Raw genomic sequence first — 19,695 nt, 5'->3', positions numbered from 1 at the left:
TTGTTACATCAGGACTTACAGGATGAAGCAGAGACTAAGAAACCCATCATTGTAATTCTTCAAGAGAAATATCGAATTCTGGAAAGTATGGTAGAAGAACCAGCCACCAAAGCAGACCTCAAGAGAAAGTTAGACACAGTTATCAAACCTTACGACGAACTATCACAGAAACTTGGTGAGAATTGACTTTTCAATAATCAAAACATTTCTGTTTATTAATTTTTTTTAAAGCCCCAGCAGTTGTAGTATTTTTCTGCTATTAAAACACTCTCCACTTCCGGCGAACTTACAGCAGAAACATGGAATGATCACCGAAAGACTGCATATCATACACATTTTACAACGAGTAACACTGAAGTAAAGCATTTTCTCTATTTGCTACACTTGTTTATAGCATTCATATTACAACCAGTAACACTGAAGTAAAGCACTTTCTCTATGTGCTACTCATTTATAGCATTCATATTACAACCAGTAACACTGAAGTAAAGCACTTTCTCTATGTGCTACACTCATTTATAGCATTCATATTACAACCAGTAACGCTGAAGTAAAGCACTTTCTCTATGTGCTACACTTGTTTATAGCATTCATATCAAGTGTAAAAGTATATTGGTTGACTGGTCAGAGTTGTTGACAAGATATGGAAATCAAAAACATGTCTGCCCGCATATAGTATCAGTCAAGTAGTTAATTAGCATATTATGTTTTGACAGATGGATGGAAAGTAGGTAAACAGTTTGATTGAATTTGCATATACTATAAAGAACACCTGGTGGCAATTTTGATCATCCAATCGTGTGGCAGACTGGTAAAAATTATACAATATGATCTAACAATTGTCTATATTGTCTCTCCATAGATGAAAGACTTGGTAAACTACAAGCAGCCCTGCTACAAGGACAGGACTTTGAGGATTCTGTAGATGGTATGTTGAAATGGTTGGACGAGAAGGGTGAGGAACTGGTATCTGTTGAACCTGTCGCTGCTAAACCTGAGAAGGTGAAAGAACAAGTCCAAGAACATGAGGTATGTCTGAACTATGTAGACAAGTTTTGTGTCTAAACTTGGCAGACAAATTTGGCAATACCTTCAGGAGAACTGAGTTAGTCAATTCTCAAAAATCATGAACATTTTTGTGTGGGCTGTTTGTGAAAAAAAATTCATAAAATGCGCTCTCCGAGGATATGCAATTGATGTGGCTGGTGTTAAAAAAGAATGGATGATGAAAGGATTATTGCAGTTCTAAATATTAAAAACACACAAAAAGTAAAACTGAATGTCACGAAAAAGACAAAAAGAAAACATGAGCATTTTAACAAAGCTTATTAAACTACTAAAGTTTGTAGATGCTTTCTGTCTTTCACCCAAATGAAAGGCTATCGTGTTGAAAAAATAAAATAAAATAAAATAAATTCTTGACCTACCTATCCTATTTTCCGAGGCCATGTTATTGGAAACACACAATTATTTTTTTTTCACCTTACTTTAGTGAAACAGTAGTGTAAAGGTTTTAGTGAATTAACGATATTTATACTGTTTTTCTTTCCCAGCCTGTTGTCAAAGACATCAAACAACAAGAACCATCGTATGAACAAATTGCTGAGAAGGCACAAAAGATGCTTCTAGAGGCCCAACCTGGTACGGAATATGACAGTCTGAAAGACAAGGTAGACACCCTGAAGGCTAAATGGGACGATGTCGGTGATAAGTCTAAGACACGACAAGACAAACTTAAAGACGTTGAAGGGCATGCCGATAAATACAACGATGAAATCAAGAAATTGTTACCATGGTTACAGGAGGTTGAAGAAAAACTTGCTGCCGAGGAACCAATCAGTTATAAGATTGATGATGCCAAGAAACAGAAGGATGATGCCAAGGTAAAGAAACTTTGAGAAATTGTAAAAATTTTGAAAATTTTGATTGTTGAAAGATTGTAGGGAGATGGTGTTTACGTAGAAATATTATTCCAACATGAGACACCATGTTTAATGTACAGGAATACTTTCATAAACACTCACTTAGTATCGTTTTCCTAACAAAATTATTCCAGTGTATCTGATCAATACAAAGATCAACGGATAGAGGAGATTGAGAATGAGCATGGGAGCTCAAAGCAGGAATGGGGTTCAGTGGAATGGAAGTGTGATCCCACCTACACTAAAGTTGTCTGTATTTATGCTTTGAAGTGACTATACGATCACCTGCTAGTATTTTGTGTCTCTACAAACCTCACATTAATGACAATTTCAGGGTTTACCCAAATATTCCCTCATGTAATTTTTCATTCCCTTTAATGTCAGTGAACTGCTACGCTGTTTCAAAGTAATTCTTCTTCATATCAACCAAAAAATAATACAGAAAGATGTTCAGCAGATGTGGACGGTGTCCTTTTAACCAGCCGTCCTTCAAACCACTAATTATAATACATAGCAATATTGTCATCATATCAGAAAATGTAGACTATTTTTATTTGCAATGTTTTACAATGTGTTGCAGGTATTGAATGACGATGTGCTAGCTCACAAAGCAAGCATTGATAATCTGAAAACTCATGCTGACAAACTAGCTGATATGTGTGAAGCCGGCGGAGACGAAGTCTTAGATGAAGCCAAACAAATCACTGACAGATTTGATAAACTCGGCAAAGGTAAGACAACTTTTTGTGGTCTCTGTTTGACATTCAAAATGGTCTGATTAATTACATGTGATATTTGTTTTTTGGGGGCTTCGGGGACACTGGCTGAAGATTTTGCATTGATTTATTTTCTTCTAAAATTACCCACTACACTATCTTGCTGTTTGTATTTTGGCATTATGTGATATGCGAGTCATTTTGTGATGTCTTTGTTGCTGTTCTCTGGACTTGCAATCCATAAGTAACTTTCAATAAAAGAAAATGTTATGCGGGAGTTGTCAGACATTTACATAATAAAATAATACATTGCTACAACCACAAGTACTGTTTTGTCTAAAGTGTCGTCTGCTCATCAACATTATAATGAACCAGTCATCGGTTACCGGTATCTCCCTTTGAAAAGACCCATCAGTGAAAACCAGGGTGCCAACTGAAGAGAGTTTCTCTATTCTATCAAGTGGAAAAAACCTCTGAAAGTACTACTGCCAGAGAAAGGACCTTTATGGTAGTGTTTTTAACTTTTCAATTGATGTACGTATGTATGTATGTGAAGAAATGTTCATTATTTTATTTGTGTGTTTACAGACACTGTTGATAGGAAGTCTGATACTGATGACAATGTCAAGGACCTGCAGGCATTCCTCAATGCTCTGAAAGAAACTCAAGACGGTCTCAGTAAATGTGAAGATAAACTAGCAACACACGATAAATTTGGACCTGAAGCCAAGGACAGTAAAAACCTAGAAAGAATTAAGGTATGGTTTCATATAAATCCGGTGCCTTCTAATATCATTGACCTCTGTTTGCAAGTCTGTATGACCTTTGACATGAATAATTACATCCTGACCTTTAACCTTTGAGCACAGCTTTTTTGACATTTGAACATTATATCATATACTGACCTATGATGACCTTTGACATTGATCAATTATATACTGCCCTCTGACCTAATGTGACCTGTTTTGAATTACCTTATGACCTTTGACATTGATAAATTATGACTAACCTATGACCTAATGCCATTATCATGTGACCATTGTCAATGAATAAGCTACATATTCATCCCTTAATTTAAGCTCTCTCACCTTATATAACTCGCAGTCTGATTGCAATTTTCATGACCTTTGCTTTTGACCTTATCAACAACTTCATGTTTGTAGGACCTGAAAGATGACGTTGACAAACTCAAAGCCAAAGTGGAAGAAGTCAAAGATCTGGGAGATAAGCTGGCTGACAAAGCTCCAGAAGGAACTGACAAAGAACCCATCTCAGAGGAGGTGGACTTTGTCAAGAACCGGCACGAAGCTCTGACTAACGCTGTCAAAGACAGACTCAAAGATCTTGAAGCTGCCACTGAAGAACTTGACCAGTTCCAGAAGAAGTTGCGTGATATTCAGAACAATATGACAGATCTTGAAGATCGTTTTGATCAGATGGGACACATTGGTAGGGATGAAGACACTGTCAGGAAACAACTGGATGAAGTCATGGTAAGTCTACCTCTAATGTGAAATGGTTTAGACCAGTCCAGTAGATTGTATGGATGGAGTATACTATTATCCATCAGTACAAGGGATAGCAAAATTATGTTGGAATGACTAGCAGCCAGATAAAGACATGACATGGTGAAGAAATTATTCCCAGCATTAGACTATGGGAGATAGAACTGTTTTGTTTATCTTCTCTATGCCTCTGTCTCTCTGTCTCTGTCTCTCTCTCTGTGTCTGTCTGTCTCTCTCTCTGTCTGTCTCTCTCTCTCTCTCTCTCTCTCTCTCTCTCTCTCTCTCTCTTTCTCTCTCTCTCTCTCTCTCTCTCTCTCTCTCTCTCAAACATGTACAAATAGTTGCAAACATCATCTGTGGACACATTTACACACATCTTTGAAAAATGAAACTTTACAAATACCAAATATTTATCTTCTCAGGAACTCCAAGATGAACTCAAGAAGCGCAAGGCTGAACTTGACAATGAAGATGCCACTCTGCAAGATCTTGTCAGTAAAGGCTTTACCACAGAAGCTAAAGCACTACAGGAACAGGTAATGTCTCGTAGCTTCTCATTGGTTCATATCTCATTGACCTGAAAGGTCACACATCCTGGTAACTACAAGGTTAAAGGTTAGAATATCTACCTCGAAACAACAGTTCGACTATTCTGTTCTCGAAGTGGACTGACTGACTCATTAATGCAGGAACATTGTATTTGTTGTAACTTTGTCTGAAAATGAACGTGCGGTATTGTTCTGTGTTATGTATCGTGTCACAAAGCAAATTTCTCAAATTTGTCTAGACAGGGTTCACACTTTCTATGTTCTGCAGCACTTTATCAACAACAACCACTCACAGTAATGGTGTATCCATAATGTATCCATTGCCTACATGCTATTACAATGCTTTGGTGTGGCACCCTCAACACCCAAATATTGATAACCTTTGTTTTTACCATACACATGCCAAATAGTGCACTGACATTTAAATACAACTTCAGTGCAGTGCTCCTATCATGTTTATCACGAGTATTGCAAACACACCATCCCCTTCCAATAGAGGTTATCCTGGACATTTTGAAGTGACCCAGTTTTTCCTTCGAAAAAATTCCTATCTCTGCATCATTCCTTGCTATGGGTGTCTCCTTGGTAAAGTGATTTGTCTTTTTTTTTTCAAAGAGGCACTATAGATAACATTTGTTAAGGTTTTTTTCATACATTTGTTACACACTATGCTGCACCACACCACACCACACCACACCACACCACACAGCACAATCTCATGTTTACTCTTTGTGCCACATTTAAATCGACGAATGAAGCAAGAAAAATATGCTAAAACCAAGGACACAAATACTGACAAAAGAAATACTATGAAGAATATTCTTAAGGAAAAACAGAAACACTTGAAATAATTTACTCTTAGACAGCCAAGTCCTAACACTGAACTTTCTAAATACATTAAAAAACAAACACAGATATCGAAAAAAAATTGTCAAATGTTATCTAAAGTGCTCCACATGTAAAGACTTCCGTGTAACTCTCTTTGCTCACATGGTAATTTCTTTCATTCTTCTGTGGAACAGCGAAGAGCGGATAAGAAGCAACAGGTAAAACGTTAAAATGCGGCTTTTAAAATCGTCAAATATACCATGCATGACAAATATTGTTAGTTTTTCTCGCCTTCATTTTATCCTCATTTTCATTTTCCAATATTCTCTTCACTTACTAACAGTTTTGTTCATTTTATTCTCGTAGTTTTCTTTTCAGCAAAAGTTGCATGTTTTATGATATTTTATTTCTTCTTTTTTTTTCAACAAACTGGTCAAAGAAAGCAAAAAATAGTGACCCTTTCCGTAAGGATGTTTGATCGTCATTTAAACAATGTTTAAAAGATAATATTGCTTTGATTCAATGTTTTAAACATTGTTCTAATGGTGATGTAACATCAGTCATCAACAAGAGTAAACACCCCCTTTTCCTTCGAACCTTTGGTTTAGCCCTTGTGTTGTCGATAGAGGAACAGTCAATTTTATTAGAGAAACAGGAGTGAAATTGACGATGTCTGGGGGGCTTCTTCTGTAGAATTTACATTGGCCTAAATGGCTTTCCAAGCCCCCTTACAATAAATCTAGGGAGCCTTTCCATTAATTATGAGGGAAGGGTTATTTTTGAAAAAAAAATTGCAGGACATCTCTTCTTTGACCAAATAGTAATATAATTTATGCCAAAATCATTATCATTTCAATTTGCATAATATGTAAATTTATACATGTAACATCATTTACTAAAAATATAATTTCAGTATTTTGTTCAACATTTTATTTCCAAATCATGATAAAAATTAACTAATTGACAAATTAGTTAGAATCACAAATATTGAATCAGAAATGTTATGAACGTATTGTTGCATATATAAGCAGTAATGTATGTAAATGACATGTATTAAACAAAATGATATTATTTTCACATTTTTCAGCATGACAATTCTTTTCATTTTGCAGTTATATGAAGTTAAAGATATTTTTTACCCTATTTTTATTTGAATTCTATTTTTTTGCGTTTGTTTTTTTTTCATTTCCAAACTTTCCTATTTATATGAAAAACTTGATATGTCAACTGTGCATATTAATGAAGTGATTTACATATTATGTAAATAGATTAATTATATATTCATTTATGCAAAACATCATCAATTATGCATAAAGCTCATTGAATGGAAATGAAGAAGGTTTCACTGTTTTCAAATTATGCTCCTATTAAAACAAAGTGATATTGTAAAATGAAAAATGTATTATTTTGTAATATATTGTATATATATTATCATTTGTTTGATGATAACCAATCATATGAATCACTTCACGAAGAAATCCATGAAAAAAAATTAAAATATTCATGTACGAAAAGTATCTCCTGGTCAAGTTTTAGTCTGTAAGGTATGCTGTGACAGGGCGCCCTCACACATCGGTCAACCTCTCTCAAGAGAACAGGCTGGTGAATGTGGAGTGATACAGCGTATCTTACAGTCTTGTCAAGTTTATGACAATCCAAATGCAAGTTTGAATTTTACAGGCGTAGTTCAAAAGTTTGACAATTTTTTTTATTGGTGTTTATCAAAAGATTGAAAGCTTGAAGAAGAAATGCAACAGGTTGACAGACCGTACTAACAACAGGAAAGAAGAACTAGATAACACTCTAGAAAAACTACAGGACTTCTACCGTACTCTCTCTGAAGTCAATGACGGTATCACAGCAGCTGAAGAATCACTGCAAACACAGAAACCTGTCGGTACTGATGTAGATACTGTGAAAGATCAGTTGGATGAATTTAAGGTGAGGAAAGTGGTACAAACAATCACACAGACATTGTGTCACATAGTCTCATAATGTTATAAGTTACGTATTTGGAATGTTTTGTTGTAATTGGAATAGTCACACACATACAGGTTGTGGTACACTCCCATAATGCATTAGTTTATGTAGTCAGGTGTCACTGCTGAATGGAAGTCACACACACAGGTTATTTACAGTCCCATAATGCATTGAGGTACTAAGCCATGAGTTGCTGATATATAGCAATCACCAAGAGGTCGTGTTACCGCCCCATAATGCATCAGTTTAGCAATCACTCCAGCTTTCTCTCTAGTGTATTTACTTTAGCATGAACTCCAGATGACATTTCAACTCACATTATATTGATATTTGAGTTTCTAGAGTTTAATGAAACCTTTAATTTTGTTTTAAAATGATAGAAATTCCAGAATGATCATCACGAACCGTTAACTGACAAGGTACAAGAAACCAACAATGCAGGCCAAGGTCTGATCCAGAGTGCATCACCAGGAGTTACAACGAAGAAGATTGAAGATGATCTTGAAGACATGAACAACAAATGGAAGAAACTAAGTTCAGAGGTCAGTTTATCGAACACTTTTCAGACCATTTTAAATCAAATGTTGTAAAGCTAATGTAAACAGAATACTAGTCCAGAAAAACTAAACACATTCACAGCAAAAAAATGTCCATGTAAAATTGATTGATGTGTTTACTAACTCAAAACAGTAACTGCCATAAGAAAACAAAATACTTTTACGCCCTAAGCCAACCAAGTGTTTCCTAGCAAAAGATAAGCAAATGCTCTATTTAAAATTTGACTTTTGACTTTTTTTTTACAATCTTATAATTAATATATGAATAAAAAAAAATAAGGACAAATTCATTGAGTTTTGAAAGTCTGGCTTATTATTTTTCAAGATACAACAAAAAATATTTTCTTATGGATTTGCTAATCAATGATTAGAAGAATGAAAACTTTCCAGATAAAAGAAAATCATTTTTTTGTGGTTTTAATGCAGATTATACATACAGAATTTGAATTTAAAATAACATACTTTGCATTAAATTGTAACGTTGGAAATTTTATTTTTTTGATATTAGGTGTCTGAAAGAGATGGTAAGATCAATGAAGCACTCCTACAATGTGGAAAGTTCTCAGAGGCTTTGCTAGCTATCTTGGACTGGTTACATGAAACTGAAGAACTGATGGCCAGTCAGAAAGAACCATCAGCAGACTACAAGGTTGTCAAGGCACAGCTCTCTGAACAGAAGGTTTGTTATCTTCAGATTTGTATTCAGTCAGATATATCAAGTAAACAGCGCCCTCTAGTGACAATTGTCATTTTCAGTACAGCGCCCTCTAGCAGTATTTCCTATTTTAATGCAGTACTCTCTCATAATAAGTCTTGTTTTCATACAGTGCATTTCACAATAGTTCTGTTTTAGTTTAGTATCCTCTAGGCTCTAGCAAAAATGCCTGTTTTAGTACAGCGCCCTCTAGCAACTGTTGTAATGAATATTGGTCATTTTTGGCCCAGTGATAAGTTGATAAAATTAATACACAGATGCATATTTTAAAACAAATTTGGCAAATGCTTAATGTATGTATGTATTGTCTAGTATACCTTTATATCAGTTTCTTGCAAAAATGCTCTCTTATACTGAAATTTTTGCTTCTTTTTTTTTTTGAATTCAGCTTCTGGATAAACTGATTGCAGACAAGAAGAGTAGTGTCAATTCAGTCAAAGATATCGGTCAGAAAATGATTGAAGGCTCAGACACTGATGACAAAGAAAAGGTTGCTGAGCAACTTGATGATCTCCAAAAGAGATGGGACACCCTCAACGACACCGCTGACAAGCGTCGTAAGAAGCTTGAAGAACTGTTGGAAGTTGCCAAGGCGTTTGAAGAGAAGGCCGACCCATTGATAGAATGGATCGAAAAGACAGAAAAGAAAGTAACAGCTGAAGAACCCCTCGGTTCAACTCCGGAAAAGATTGAGGAACAAATTGCGGAAAATAAGGTATGGGAAAATAAACTGTGTGGAAAATTGTTGGTTCGGGGAATTTTTTTATGGAAGATAATTGAAGGAAGTTGATCTTAGAGTTTTGTCATAATGTTATGTAGTGCGGTCGATGCTTTCCAGTTCTGTATTTTGAGAAATGATGTCGGTAACCATTACGGCAAGACATTGAATGAAAATTGGTGATCTGTATGCTGTGATAAATTTGATCCTTAGGTTGAAAGGCTAAAGGTCGACGAGCCATAAAAAAGAATGGTCCACATCAGGAAGACACAGAATCTATCAGTAGATGAATTGACTCAGCTGTTCAGAGCACACTGATTAGAATTCAGAGATGTGAATTTGACTCCCAAATGTCTCACTTTTCATGCCTTGATTTCATTTCAAGTCAATGATTATGTAATCTGATATTACGATTTCTTAGTGTTACATATGAAGGAAAATCAAATAGTTTGTAAGTTGTATGTTGTCTTGTGTTGCGCATGATACTAATAATTATGTATTTGATTGTATAAAGCATGTTGTCCCTGTTCACTTTTTAGTGTATGTTATGATTCATTGTACAATTCCTATGTAAATGTTTTGTGCTTTCTCCACTACCCAAACCCTACCCTGATCTGACAAACTAACAGGTATTGGCTGACGATGTAGCCAATCACGAGGAGCCATTGAATCAGGTGATCGAAATCAGCAAATCACTGATAGACTTGGTATCCCCAGAGGATGCTGAAAATTTGCATGAGAAGACAGATAATATGCAAATTAGATATGATGAACTTTCTGACAAGTGTGCCAGAAGGGGTAAACTTTTGGCCCAAGCGCTCAAAAATGTCGAACAATTTGGGGCAAATGAGCAAGATCTCATGCAATGGTTGGCAGAGACTCAAGAGAAGTTGGACAATTTGGAAGCAATACCGACCGAACCCGAGAAAATCGACCAGGAACTGGAAGAGCAAACGGTACAGTGCTGTTACAGCATGACTGGACTTCAGTGGTGGTTTGATCAACTGTCTTCTATTCCTTCTCTTCATACCTTGGGTTAAACTCAGCAACAGATTGGGATTCTTCTTCGGATTCTTTGGGACTTCTCAGCTAACTTGCCCTCTCTTAACTGCAAACACCATATATACTTCTATCACACAGAAAACAGCATATTATTATTACTATCCTCTTCAACACAGTTTCATCACGAAATTATTGTTTGTGAATTTTGCAATTTTTCTGTTCCACATGTCAAATTCTCATGAATTGGTGCAACCAAACAGATATTTTTATAACTTTTAGCAAAAAATATGTTTTCAAATTGAAAAAAATGCTATTTTCATAATTTTTGTCAATTTCAAATCTTGAAATTCATATTTTCAATATCTGACAAAGTTTAAACATCTGCATTGATGCCATTTGAAGAATTTTGAGAAGTAAATTTTTGAAAAAAAGCCTAGAGACGCAGAACTAGTCAAAGATATAAGCCAATTTTGTACTCGTTTACTGCAAAAAAACAACAACATTGGTTTAAAATTGTAACATTTAAACTTTGAGATCAAGAACTACATAATTTTTCAAGTTGACATACGGTATGTAACAGAAAATTTTGCAGACTTCATCATCCTCCACCGTTTTATGCCTATGTAAACTTTTCCTTTGTAAATGCATGATGTCATATCTCCTATGTCACAACTGCCTTTCTGTTCTTTTCTGTTCTGTTCTTTTGGAAATGGACTTTTAATGTTCGCTTCTCTGTATGCCTTAATATGTATATAATGTATGCATCTGTTAGTGTATCACTAATTAATTTTACATTGATTTTAGTACCACTGTAAGAAATTTTTTTACTCACAAGCAATTTTCAGTTCACGATTAAAATATGCATGTCACAATTAATTTAGCATAATAGAAATCACAAGTAATACTGCATTATAAATAATCACAATTCAAAAAAATCAGAAATTAGAAAAAATTAAGATCTGAATAAAAAGTGCACATATCCATTTTGCACATCAAAATAATTATCAGCACGTGCAGGTATCTCACAGCAGTTTGTAAATTTGCCCACAGCTCACTGAAACTGACTCAAAACTATCATCTAAAAAAAAAAGGTTCAAAGCATCTCATTTCATCAAGAAGGAACTTAACACCAAGGATGAGTTTAACCGAGAACTAACAGGGCGAGAAGACAAGGTCATCCCGTGGTTTCAAAAATAACTTCCATTTGTCACTAGATTCATGTAACCCCCCTCTCCCTCAGGTGTCATCAGGGTAACCCCATGTATTGATATCAGAAGTCTAACCATTGTACAGGGATATCAGGAACTGTGATGTTTCATAATTTGAACGGCAGAGGGCTCAGACATTCTGGGTAGATCAGCATTTCTTGTGACTGCTCGTGGTTAGATATCTCATGATTGCGTATAAGCCAACTTTATACCACACATACCGAGATTTCATATCAAGCAGATGAAAGTGGTATATTCTTTATTCCAACAAAATGCTTGTTTAAGTTTAAAAACAAATTCTTGTGAAATAGAAACAAAAATAAAATTAAGAGGAGAGGATTTATTTTGTATACCGAGTCAACAGCAGCCAAACTGGCCACTTGCCAGAAATGCTGACAGAGTGTGAGCGCCCTCAGTGGCACAACATTGTGAAGCATCACTTTTGTTTTTATCTCAATTCATGTTCTCACTTTTGTGTAAATTTTCAAAATTTCAGAAACTGAATGATGAAATCAAAGATCACAAATCTGATGTGGATGCTGCTATCGATGCAGGTCATGAACTGATCAAACACTGCACTGGTAAGGAGATTTGTAACACCGTCAACTGTTGCGTACTTTTTAGACAGATGCATCATAAAACATGATTTGAAACTTTAAAACCTGAAATATCGAAAACTTTGACAATAAAAACAAATTTAACACTAACATGTTAAAAAACAGTGAATTGACTTCAGCAGATACAATTTGTATTCAAGCTAGGGAGTTATGGCCATTGTTATTTTAGGTTAATGATATGAATAATAGGGTTGGACTCCCTAACATACTGTTAATTAGTATCATCATCAACCATAGCAACCACTGACGCTACACCTACTGCAGTTCAGCATACTCTTTTAAATATATAAATATTTAGTCCATAATACAAGGAATGTACTTATGTTTTTTTCTGGGTTTTTTTCCTCTATATAATGTTAGAAACTTTAGCAGTTGTATCCGGAATATTTCAGATAATGTAAAGCACGTTATAAGGTTCTTTCTGATTGGTTAGAAAATGATAAGATTATGCACATCTGTTGGCTGTATTGTTAATGAGTGATAAAGTATATGTATGTTATCCAATCAGTGGCAACCTTGTAGTAGCTTCACGTCGCCCCCCCCCCCCCCCCCCCCCAAAAAAAAAAAAAAAAAAAAAAAAACACACAAAAAACACAACATTTTGAACTTTAATGTTGCGGTACAATTTTTGCCAAAAAAACAAGGTTTTCCATAGAAGCATATATCCTGGGACTTTTGTCACCTCATATTCATCACTCGTTCATGAAAATTAAAACGTTCTCTGTTTTCAGGATCTGAGGTTCTTGCAGTCGAACAAAAACTAGACTCCATCAAAGACCAGTACTCAGATATCTGTAATAAGAGTGACGATCGTCTTCATGAGTTGAAACAGGCTAAGAACTATGCCAGTCGATTCCATGAAGCCCACGAGAAACTGACAGCATGGCTAGACTCTGTAGAAGATGACGTGAAGAACTTTGACACGACGGCTCCAGCTGAAGAACAGAAAGTCAAACATGAGGTAAGTACTGTCTTGCATAATTATCAAATGTTTATAAATTCAATTCAATTCAATAACTTTATTGTCTGTATATATACATTTGTATATGCAGAAATTTGTCTTTAGGCTCGAAAGACAGTCTACAGAACAAGTATGTTGGATCACAGGCTATGGCATTATTAGCTAAGTCAACGTACTACTCTGGTAACTGAGGGGTTATTATATCACTATATGTTTTCCTTTGTAGTGTGTACGCTGCCATAGTAATAAAAATGAGGATGCTAAGGGGTCCTCCAGTACTTTCCAGTATCAGATACACAACTACCTGTACTACTAACCCTTCAATTCAATTTCTCGGATTTTTCAACCATTCAATATTGCGTGCAGTTTGAAATGATATACAACATTTGACATTACATTCAGTGTACACATCAATGATAAATCACTGCATTTGAAATTTTTATTTTTCCTTGAAGTTTTAGTGGACTGTTTAAAAAAAAATGACAGGGCCTAGCGGTTCATAGAACCATACTGAGGGGAGTATACATGGCGTTCTAAAGCATTGATCATAAATTTTACAAGATAATCAAGTCATTGTGTCTGATTGCAATACAGAAACTGCAAGGTGAAGCCACAGATAACAAACCTCACTTGGACACTATTAACGAGACAGGTCCTAAACTCAGGGACTTGGTGGACGAAAAAACGTCAGCTGATCTTAAAGAGAAGATGACATCAGATAATGAACGCTATAACAATGTTGTCCAGAAACTCAAAGACATCGAATACAAACTGATTGCGATACTTGAAGGTGCTCAAAAGGTAAGGAGAAAGAAATGTAATATCATAGCATTTTTATATGATTGCTAAACTTGCTTAAAATGAATATTAGAAATATGAAATAGTGGTATTTGTAAATATAATGATCTATGATTTTGGGTATTAAGACATAAAACATAGACAGACAGACAAACAGACAGACAGATAGATAGATAAATACATAGCCAAGATAGATTGATTGATCAATAGGTAAATACACAGACAGACCTATTGACTGACAGACTGACTGATAGATTGATAGATTGTAGACAGACACTAATCATCCAAAATTTTGAAGCCACTTGATTTGAACCATGTAACCTTTGACCTATGTATGACCCTTGACCCAAATGATATCTCCACAGATCACAGCTAGCTTGGATGAGATGGTGGTATGGCTTCAGGACCTAGAGAAGATGTTGAAAGTACTGTGTGAAGAACCTATTGATGTTGAACCAGATGGAACCAAGAAACAACTCAAGACAGTAAAGGTAAAACACATACACCCTACTTACCCTGTATATCTTCTGAGGATAGAACAGTCCTATTGTCTTGCAGAGGATGGATCATTCCATTCATGCAAATAGGAGTAATAACTGAAATCTATGAAGATAATATTGCAATACGTGCTTCAAGTGTTCCCACAATTTTGAATTATCCACATGATCTTCCTATTCAAATTAGTAGCACTATTTACCAATTAATTCATTTAGTTATTTATCCACTCAAGGATATGAAACTAGATGGCTGATTAATTTGTTGATTAATTGATCATGTGATCGATCAAATTATCAATGGATTTGTGGATCTATTGATTGATTGATTGCTTGCTTGATTGCATGATTGTCGGTCAGATCAAGTGATTGGTTGATGATAGATTGATCATGTAATAATTGATAGATTGATCAATTCATTGATTACTATATTGATAGATTAGTGGATTGATTGACTAATTGATTGATTGATTTTATTGATTGATTGATTTGGACTTTCCTACAGGGAGCTGATAGAGATGTACATTCTAAGGGTGACCGTATGAAGGACTACCTGTCAGCTGCTGAGAAACTGATGGAGGAAACAACTGACGAGGAAGCCAAAGGAAAACTGAAAGAGAAAGTGGACATGATGAAAGAGAAGTATGAGGAACTGAAGAACATGAGTGGTGACAAGTTAGAACAAGTAGAGAATGCAGTTCCATTGGCAGTGTCATTCAAGGAAACACACGATGAATTGGGGCCTTGGTTAGATATGATGGAGGAGGACCTCAAGAAACTACCAGCACCTGGACTAGAAGCTGAGGAAATCAAGAAAGAAGTCGATAAGAACAGGGTATGTTTTGTATATTACTATATCATCTTTATATAAATCACCATGGTTTTTATTCAGTATTTATCATTGTTTTAAGTTGCACCAACTTATTTCCAAAGTTCTCCAGTAAGAGGCTAGTCCTTGATGTTCAGTGTTAAATACAACCCATAACACCAAAGTACAGCATTTTCTGTATGTACCCCAATCATTAATAGTCCATATCAAGTGTAAAAGTATACTGTTTCATTTGTTAATTGTCCGCATCAGAAAGGCCACATGCTAGGCTTGTAACTAAACCATTTGAAACAGTATACTTTTACACTTGATATGAATACTGTAAACGAGTGTAGGACATACAGAAAGTGCTTTACTTCAGTGTTGACCGTTATACAAGAGTCAGCCTCAAACTGAATGTTACCTTAGTCTTAGTCAGTGTTTTCACTACGGACTGGAACCTCGGTAACTGGAAGGGGGAAACTGCAGTAAAATGAAATGGGAACTCGGGTAGATTTCACCGACTCACCACCCTTAGCAAAAATAGTGACCATTGAAATTCATCAAAGCGTTGCTATTGCAGTGGGTGCTGTCTGTCCGTACATCAATCTGTGAATCTGTTTGTCCGTCTGTGATATGCAGTTTCTCTGACATTCAGTGTCCAATTTCATTGCAGTCATCATACCTAACCATTTAAAGGTCATGATTATAATGAAACAGTATTGCAGAATTTCAGATAAAAAACTATCATTTTCTGTTTTAAATGGTATTCTAGCTAATGAAACAAGAAGTTGCAGAGAAGAAGCAACATGTACAGAAACTGAACAAGACAGGACCAGCCTTGGCAGAAATGAGTCCAGGGGAGGGTGGTGAAAATGTGAAAGGAAAAGTTGATGATGATAACACCAGATATGAGAAAATCAAAAGTGATGTCAACAAACGTGGAGAGAAACTCAATGATGCCTTACAAAGAACTACCTCAGTAAGTGGTAGACAGAGATGATGTGTCTGTCTGTCTGTCTGATGAATGGACATGTATGTGTCTGTATGTCTGACACACAGACTGTGTGTATGTGTGCACATGCGAGTGTTTGTGCGTGTATGTATATGTATGTATGTATGTATGTATGTGTGTGTGTATATGTATGTATGTGTGTATGTGTGTGTATATGTATGTATGTGTGTGTGTGTGTGTGTGTGTGTGTGTATGTATGTATGTATGTATGTATGTATGTATGTATGTATGTATGTAATGAATGTGTGTGTAATAGGCTGTATTTATGTGCCGTCATGTTTCTATGTATCAATTGTGTCCGTCTGTGTGTGGAGAGGCTCATGTTTATGTATTGTTACATCACTTAGTATCACAGAAAGAAACTGACAATCAAATGTCATGTCATCTCTTTCAGTACCATGAAGATTTGGACAATCTGCTTGAACAGTTTGGTAAGATTACAGACCATCTACTCAAAGCTGATCCCATCTCAGCAGAACCAGAGATCATCAAGAAACAGATGAAGAAATTACAGGTTAGAAACAGTTTCTTTGACTTACTAGTTTTACAGTGGTGACCTTTTTAATGCGATAGAATGACCCATATCCATCCATGGACAGCCCTGTCTCTGGCACCATCAACTCAGTTTAAACCAAACCTGGCACAAATGTCTGACACTGGGGTATATAAACACCAATTTATTCTTAATACATTCTGGCATCCACAATTTAATTTCAACCAAACCTGGCACAAATGTCTGACACTATGGGAGTATATTTACAAATCAATTATTCTTAAACTATAATGTATCTCAGTTTGAAATCTATTTTTACCTCCCCAGAATATCTAGCATTACAGAAACAGATTGAAGTATATTGAATCCTTATGTATCAAACATAGGATTATTTTCTAGAGATGAAGTCATAGTTAACCCGTGCTTATCTTTTTATGACAGAATCTACGTGATGATGTTGAAGAACAAGCAGATACAATTGAAGCAATGAAGAAAGCAGGAGAAGATATGATAAAGGGTACTGAGAATCCTGATGATCCAACTGTCAAAGGTATGAACAATACATAACCCTTCCAGTCAAAAATATATTCCCGCCAAAATTCCCTGAACAGATATTTTCATTTTTGTGTAATTTTTTGAAAGTTTTGGTTGTAATTTTGGATAGTTGTATTAAACAGAGATATCTTACCAAAAACCAATGTAGAAGTATTTTCATTTTTCTGTAACTTTTTGAAAATTTGGAAAATCAGGTACTACCGATATTTACCAAATTTGCCAATTAACTGTCATTTGAAATAACAATAAATGATAAGTGAACTTAGCTGAGGAAATCAAAATGAAATGTTTAGAGGGCACACTGTTTGATACTAACCTGCATTACATTATCAACAGAATTGAAAGATAAACTTGACCAGCTCACAGAAAAATGGGACACCTTCCATGTAAAGGCAGATGAACGTGGAAATGCATTGGACGATTGTCTTGATGCATCAGAGAGATTCTGGGAAGAATTACATGGAGTTTCAAACACTATCAAAGAAACACAAGAAACAATCAAAACTCAAGAATCACCTGGAGTACAGCCTGAAGTGATCAAAGAACAACAAGAGATGTTACATGTAAGTGAATAGTTTAATTTTTACCTGCATATTGTGGTTCCAAGATGGCCGACATTGTGAAGACTGCCCTCTATGGTCATACTTTTATTTTCTATCTTTCATATGACAAATCAATCATTTATCAATAAATGTGTGATTAAGCATATGGGGGGGGGGGAGGGGTTGAATTATAAATCTATTTTGGATTGGTGACAAAGTTGTCAAATATTGTAGTAAAATTATATAAATTTAGAGAAGGTTTTTTAGGTTATTTGCTATTTTTTTGTATTGTAGACTATCCAAGAAGAAATCGATGGAACTCAGGAAGATGTTGAAAACGTTCGTCAGTCCGGTGAAGATCTGATGAGGTGTTGTGGTGAACCCGACAGACCAGAGGTCAAGAAGAATATTGATGAGTTAGACAAAGAATGGGATACTCTACATTCACTGTATGATGACAGAGAAGAGGCCCTGAACGATGCAATGGACGCTGCATCTAAGTACCATGATCAATTACATGTAAGTACAAACCACGTACATAAATGTTAATTCTATAGTATATACTGTAAATCTTGAAATTTTCACCAAAAATTTATTTTCGCTTATTTCGCTGGAAAACAAAATTAGAAAAACGAGTAGTGACTCAAATATCTATAATATATGACTTGTAAAACGTTTGTATAATTTACCACAATGATTTATAACCTCCACATCAAACAGAAAAGTATACTGTTTTCAATTGCTTTAATCACCAGCCCAGTATATGCTACCTCTCAGGGTGATCAATCTGTAAACAGTGTAAGCAGAGCAAAACAAGTAAATAGTCAATGACGAGTGTAAACGTAGATGTCATAAAACTTTGTCTAGATCTCATTGAGAGCTAAATATACTCACAGTTGTGATGGCTATCATTCACTGCAATCGGTCTACTGATAATTAGCAGAAAACACTTAGAACAGCCATACCCTAGGTTTATAATTAAAGCAATTGAAAGAGTGTATTTTACATTTGATATGAATACTATAAATGAGTGTAGCACATAGACAAAGGGCTTTGCTTGAATGTTACAGGTTGTATAATGCTTTACCTGAATGTTATGGGTTGTATAATGCTTTACTTGAGTGTTAAGGGTTGTATAATGCTTTACCTGAATGTTACAGGTTGTATAATAATCATATCTGATTTTATCCTACAGGCTGTGCTTGAGTTCATCACCGATGCTGAACAAAAATTAGACTCATTCAGTCCTGTTGCCACTGACCCAGAGACAGTCCAAGAACAAATAGAAGAATTGAAAGAATTCAAGAAAGAACTTGATCCTAAACAAATGGACGTGGAAGTAGTCAACCAACTCGGCAATCAACTAGTGGCTAGACTTCCTAGAGAAAATAAACAGATCATTAAAGGACCGTTGAGTGATATGAACAGAAGATGGGATGGTCTCCAAGTCAAGACAGTTGACAGAAAGGTAAGGTTTAAGAAGTACTTTTGGAATCAGTATCTAAATGAATTGGGTTGTTGAAGTGTTAGTGGAAGATTCGTTGTCATTGGTAACGAGTGATTAATGGATAGCACACCTGTCACCGTATGCAAATGTATGTAAAACATTTTGGAAGTTGCTTAAGGGAGTCGTCATTATTTACGGGGGTGTGTGTGTGTGTGTGGGGGGGGGGGTTGACTGAAAAATTCCACATACACAAGAGGCACTCACTG

The 19,695-nt window shown here is 35.5% G+C and overlaps 1 protein-coding gene across 13 annotated transcripts in view; it reads left to right on the top strand.

Moving 5' to 3' along the window:
* LOC144445939 (uncharacterized) overlaps nucleotides 1-19,695 on the top strand; it is a 287,770-nt gene that overhangs the window by 239,170 nt on the left and 28,905 nt on the right. For 11 of the 13 annotated variants that reach the window (XM_078135586.1, XM_078135585.1, XM_078135584.1 and 8 more), the window contains 24 exons: nucleotides 13-175; nucleotides 863-1,029; nucleotides 1,554-1,883; nucleotides 2,503-2,653; nucleotides 3,227-3,396; nucleotides 3,802-4,131; nucleotides 4,566-4,679; nucleotides 5,714-5,737; nucleotides 7,248-7,460; nucleotides 7,880-8,041; nucleotides 8,565-8,735; nucleotides 9,160-9,486; nucleotides 10,119-10,445; nucleotides 12,196-12,280; nucleotides 13,048-13,277; nucleotides 13,872-14,078; nucleotides 14,441-14,566; nucleotides 15,075-15,404; nucleotides 16,153-16,359; nucleotides 16,787-16,906; nucleotides 17,327-17,435; nucleotides 17,777-18,003; nucleotides 18,277-18,501; nucleotides 19,178-19,450. In XM_078135586.1, coding sequence (XP_077991712.1) covers nucleotides 13-175; nucleotides 863-1,029; nucleotides 1,554-1,883; nucleotides 2,503-2,653; nucleotides 3,227-3,396; nucleotides 3,802-4,131; nucleotides 4,566-4,679; nucleotides 5,714-5,737; nucleotides 7,248-7,460; nucleotides 7,880-8,041; nucleotides 8,565-8,735; nucleotides 9,160-9,486; nucleotides 10,119-10,445; nucleotides 12,196-12,280; nucleotides 13,048-13,277; nucleotides 13,872-14,078; nucleotides 14,441-14,566; nucleotides 15,075-15,404; nucleotides 16,153-16,359; nucleotides 16,787-16,906; nucleotides 17,327-17,435; nucleotides 17,777-18,003; nucleotides 18,277-18,501; nucleotides 19,178-19,450 — 4,788 coding nt within the window. The remainder of the gene's footprint in view (nucleotides 1-12; nucleotides 176-862; nucleotides 1,030-1,553; nucleotides 1,884-2,502; nucleotides 2,654-3,226; nucleotides 3,397-3,801; nucleotides 4,132-4,565; nucleotides 4,680-5,713; nucleotides 5,738-7,247; nucleotides 7,461-7,879; nucleotides 8,042-8,564; nucleotides 8,736-9,159; nucleotides 9,487-10,118; nucleotides 10,446-12,195; nucleotides 12,281-13,047; nucleotides 13,278-13,871; nucleotides 14,079-14,440; nucleotides 14,567-15,074; nucleotides 15,405-16,152; nucleotides 16,360-16,786; nucleotides 16,907-17,326; nucleotides 17,436-17,776; nucleotides 18,004-18,276; nucleotides 18,502-19,177; nucleotides 19,451-19,695) is intronic. The other 2 variants (XM_078135587.1, XM_078135595.1) reach the window with 2 other exon arrangements.

Source organism: Glandiceps talaboti, chromosome 14 (genome assembly GCF_964340395.1).
Source record: "Glandiceps talaboti chromosome 14, keGlaTala1.1, whole genome shotgun sequence".
NCBI lineage: Eukaryota > Metazoa > Hemichordata > Enteropneusta > Spengelidae > Glandiceps > Glandiceps talaboti.
The sequence above is the reverse complement of the archived record's forward strand: the minus strand, read 5'-3'. Positions and strand labels throughout refer to the sequence as shown.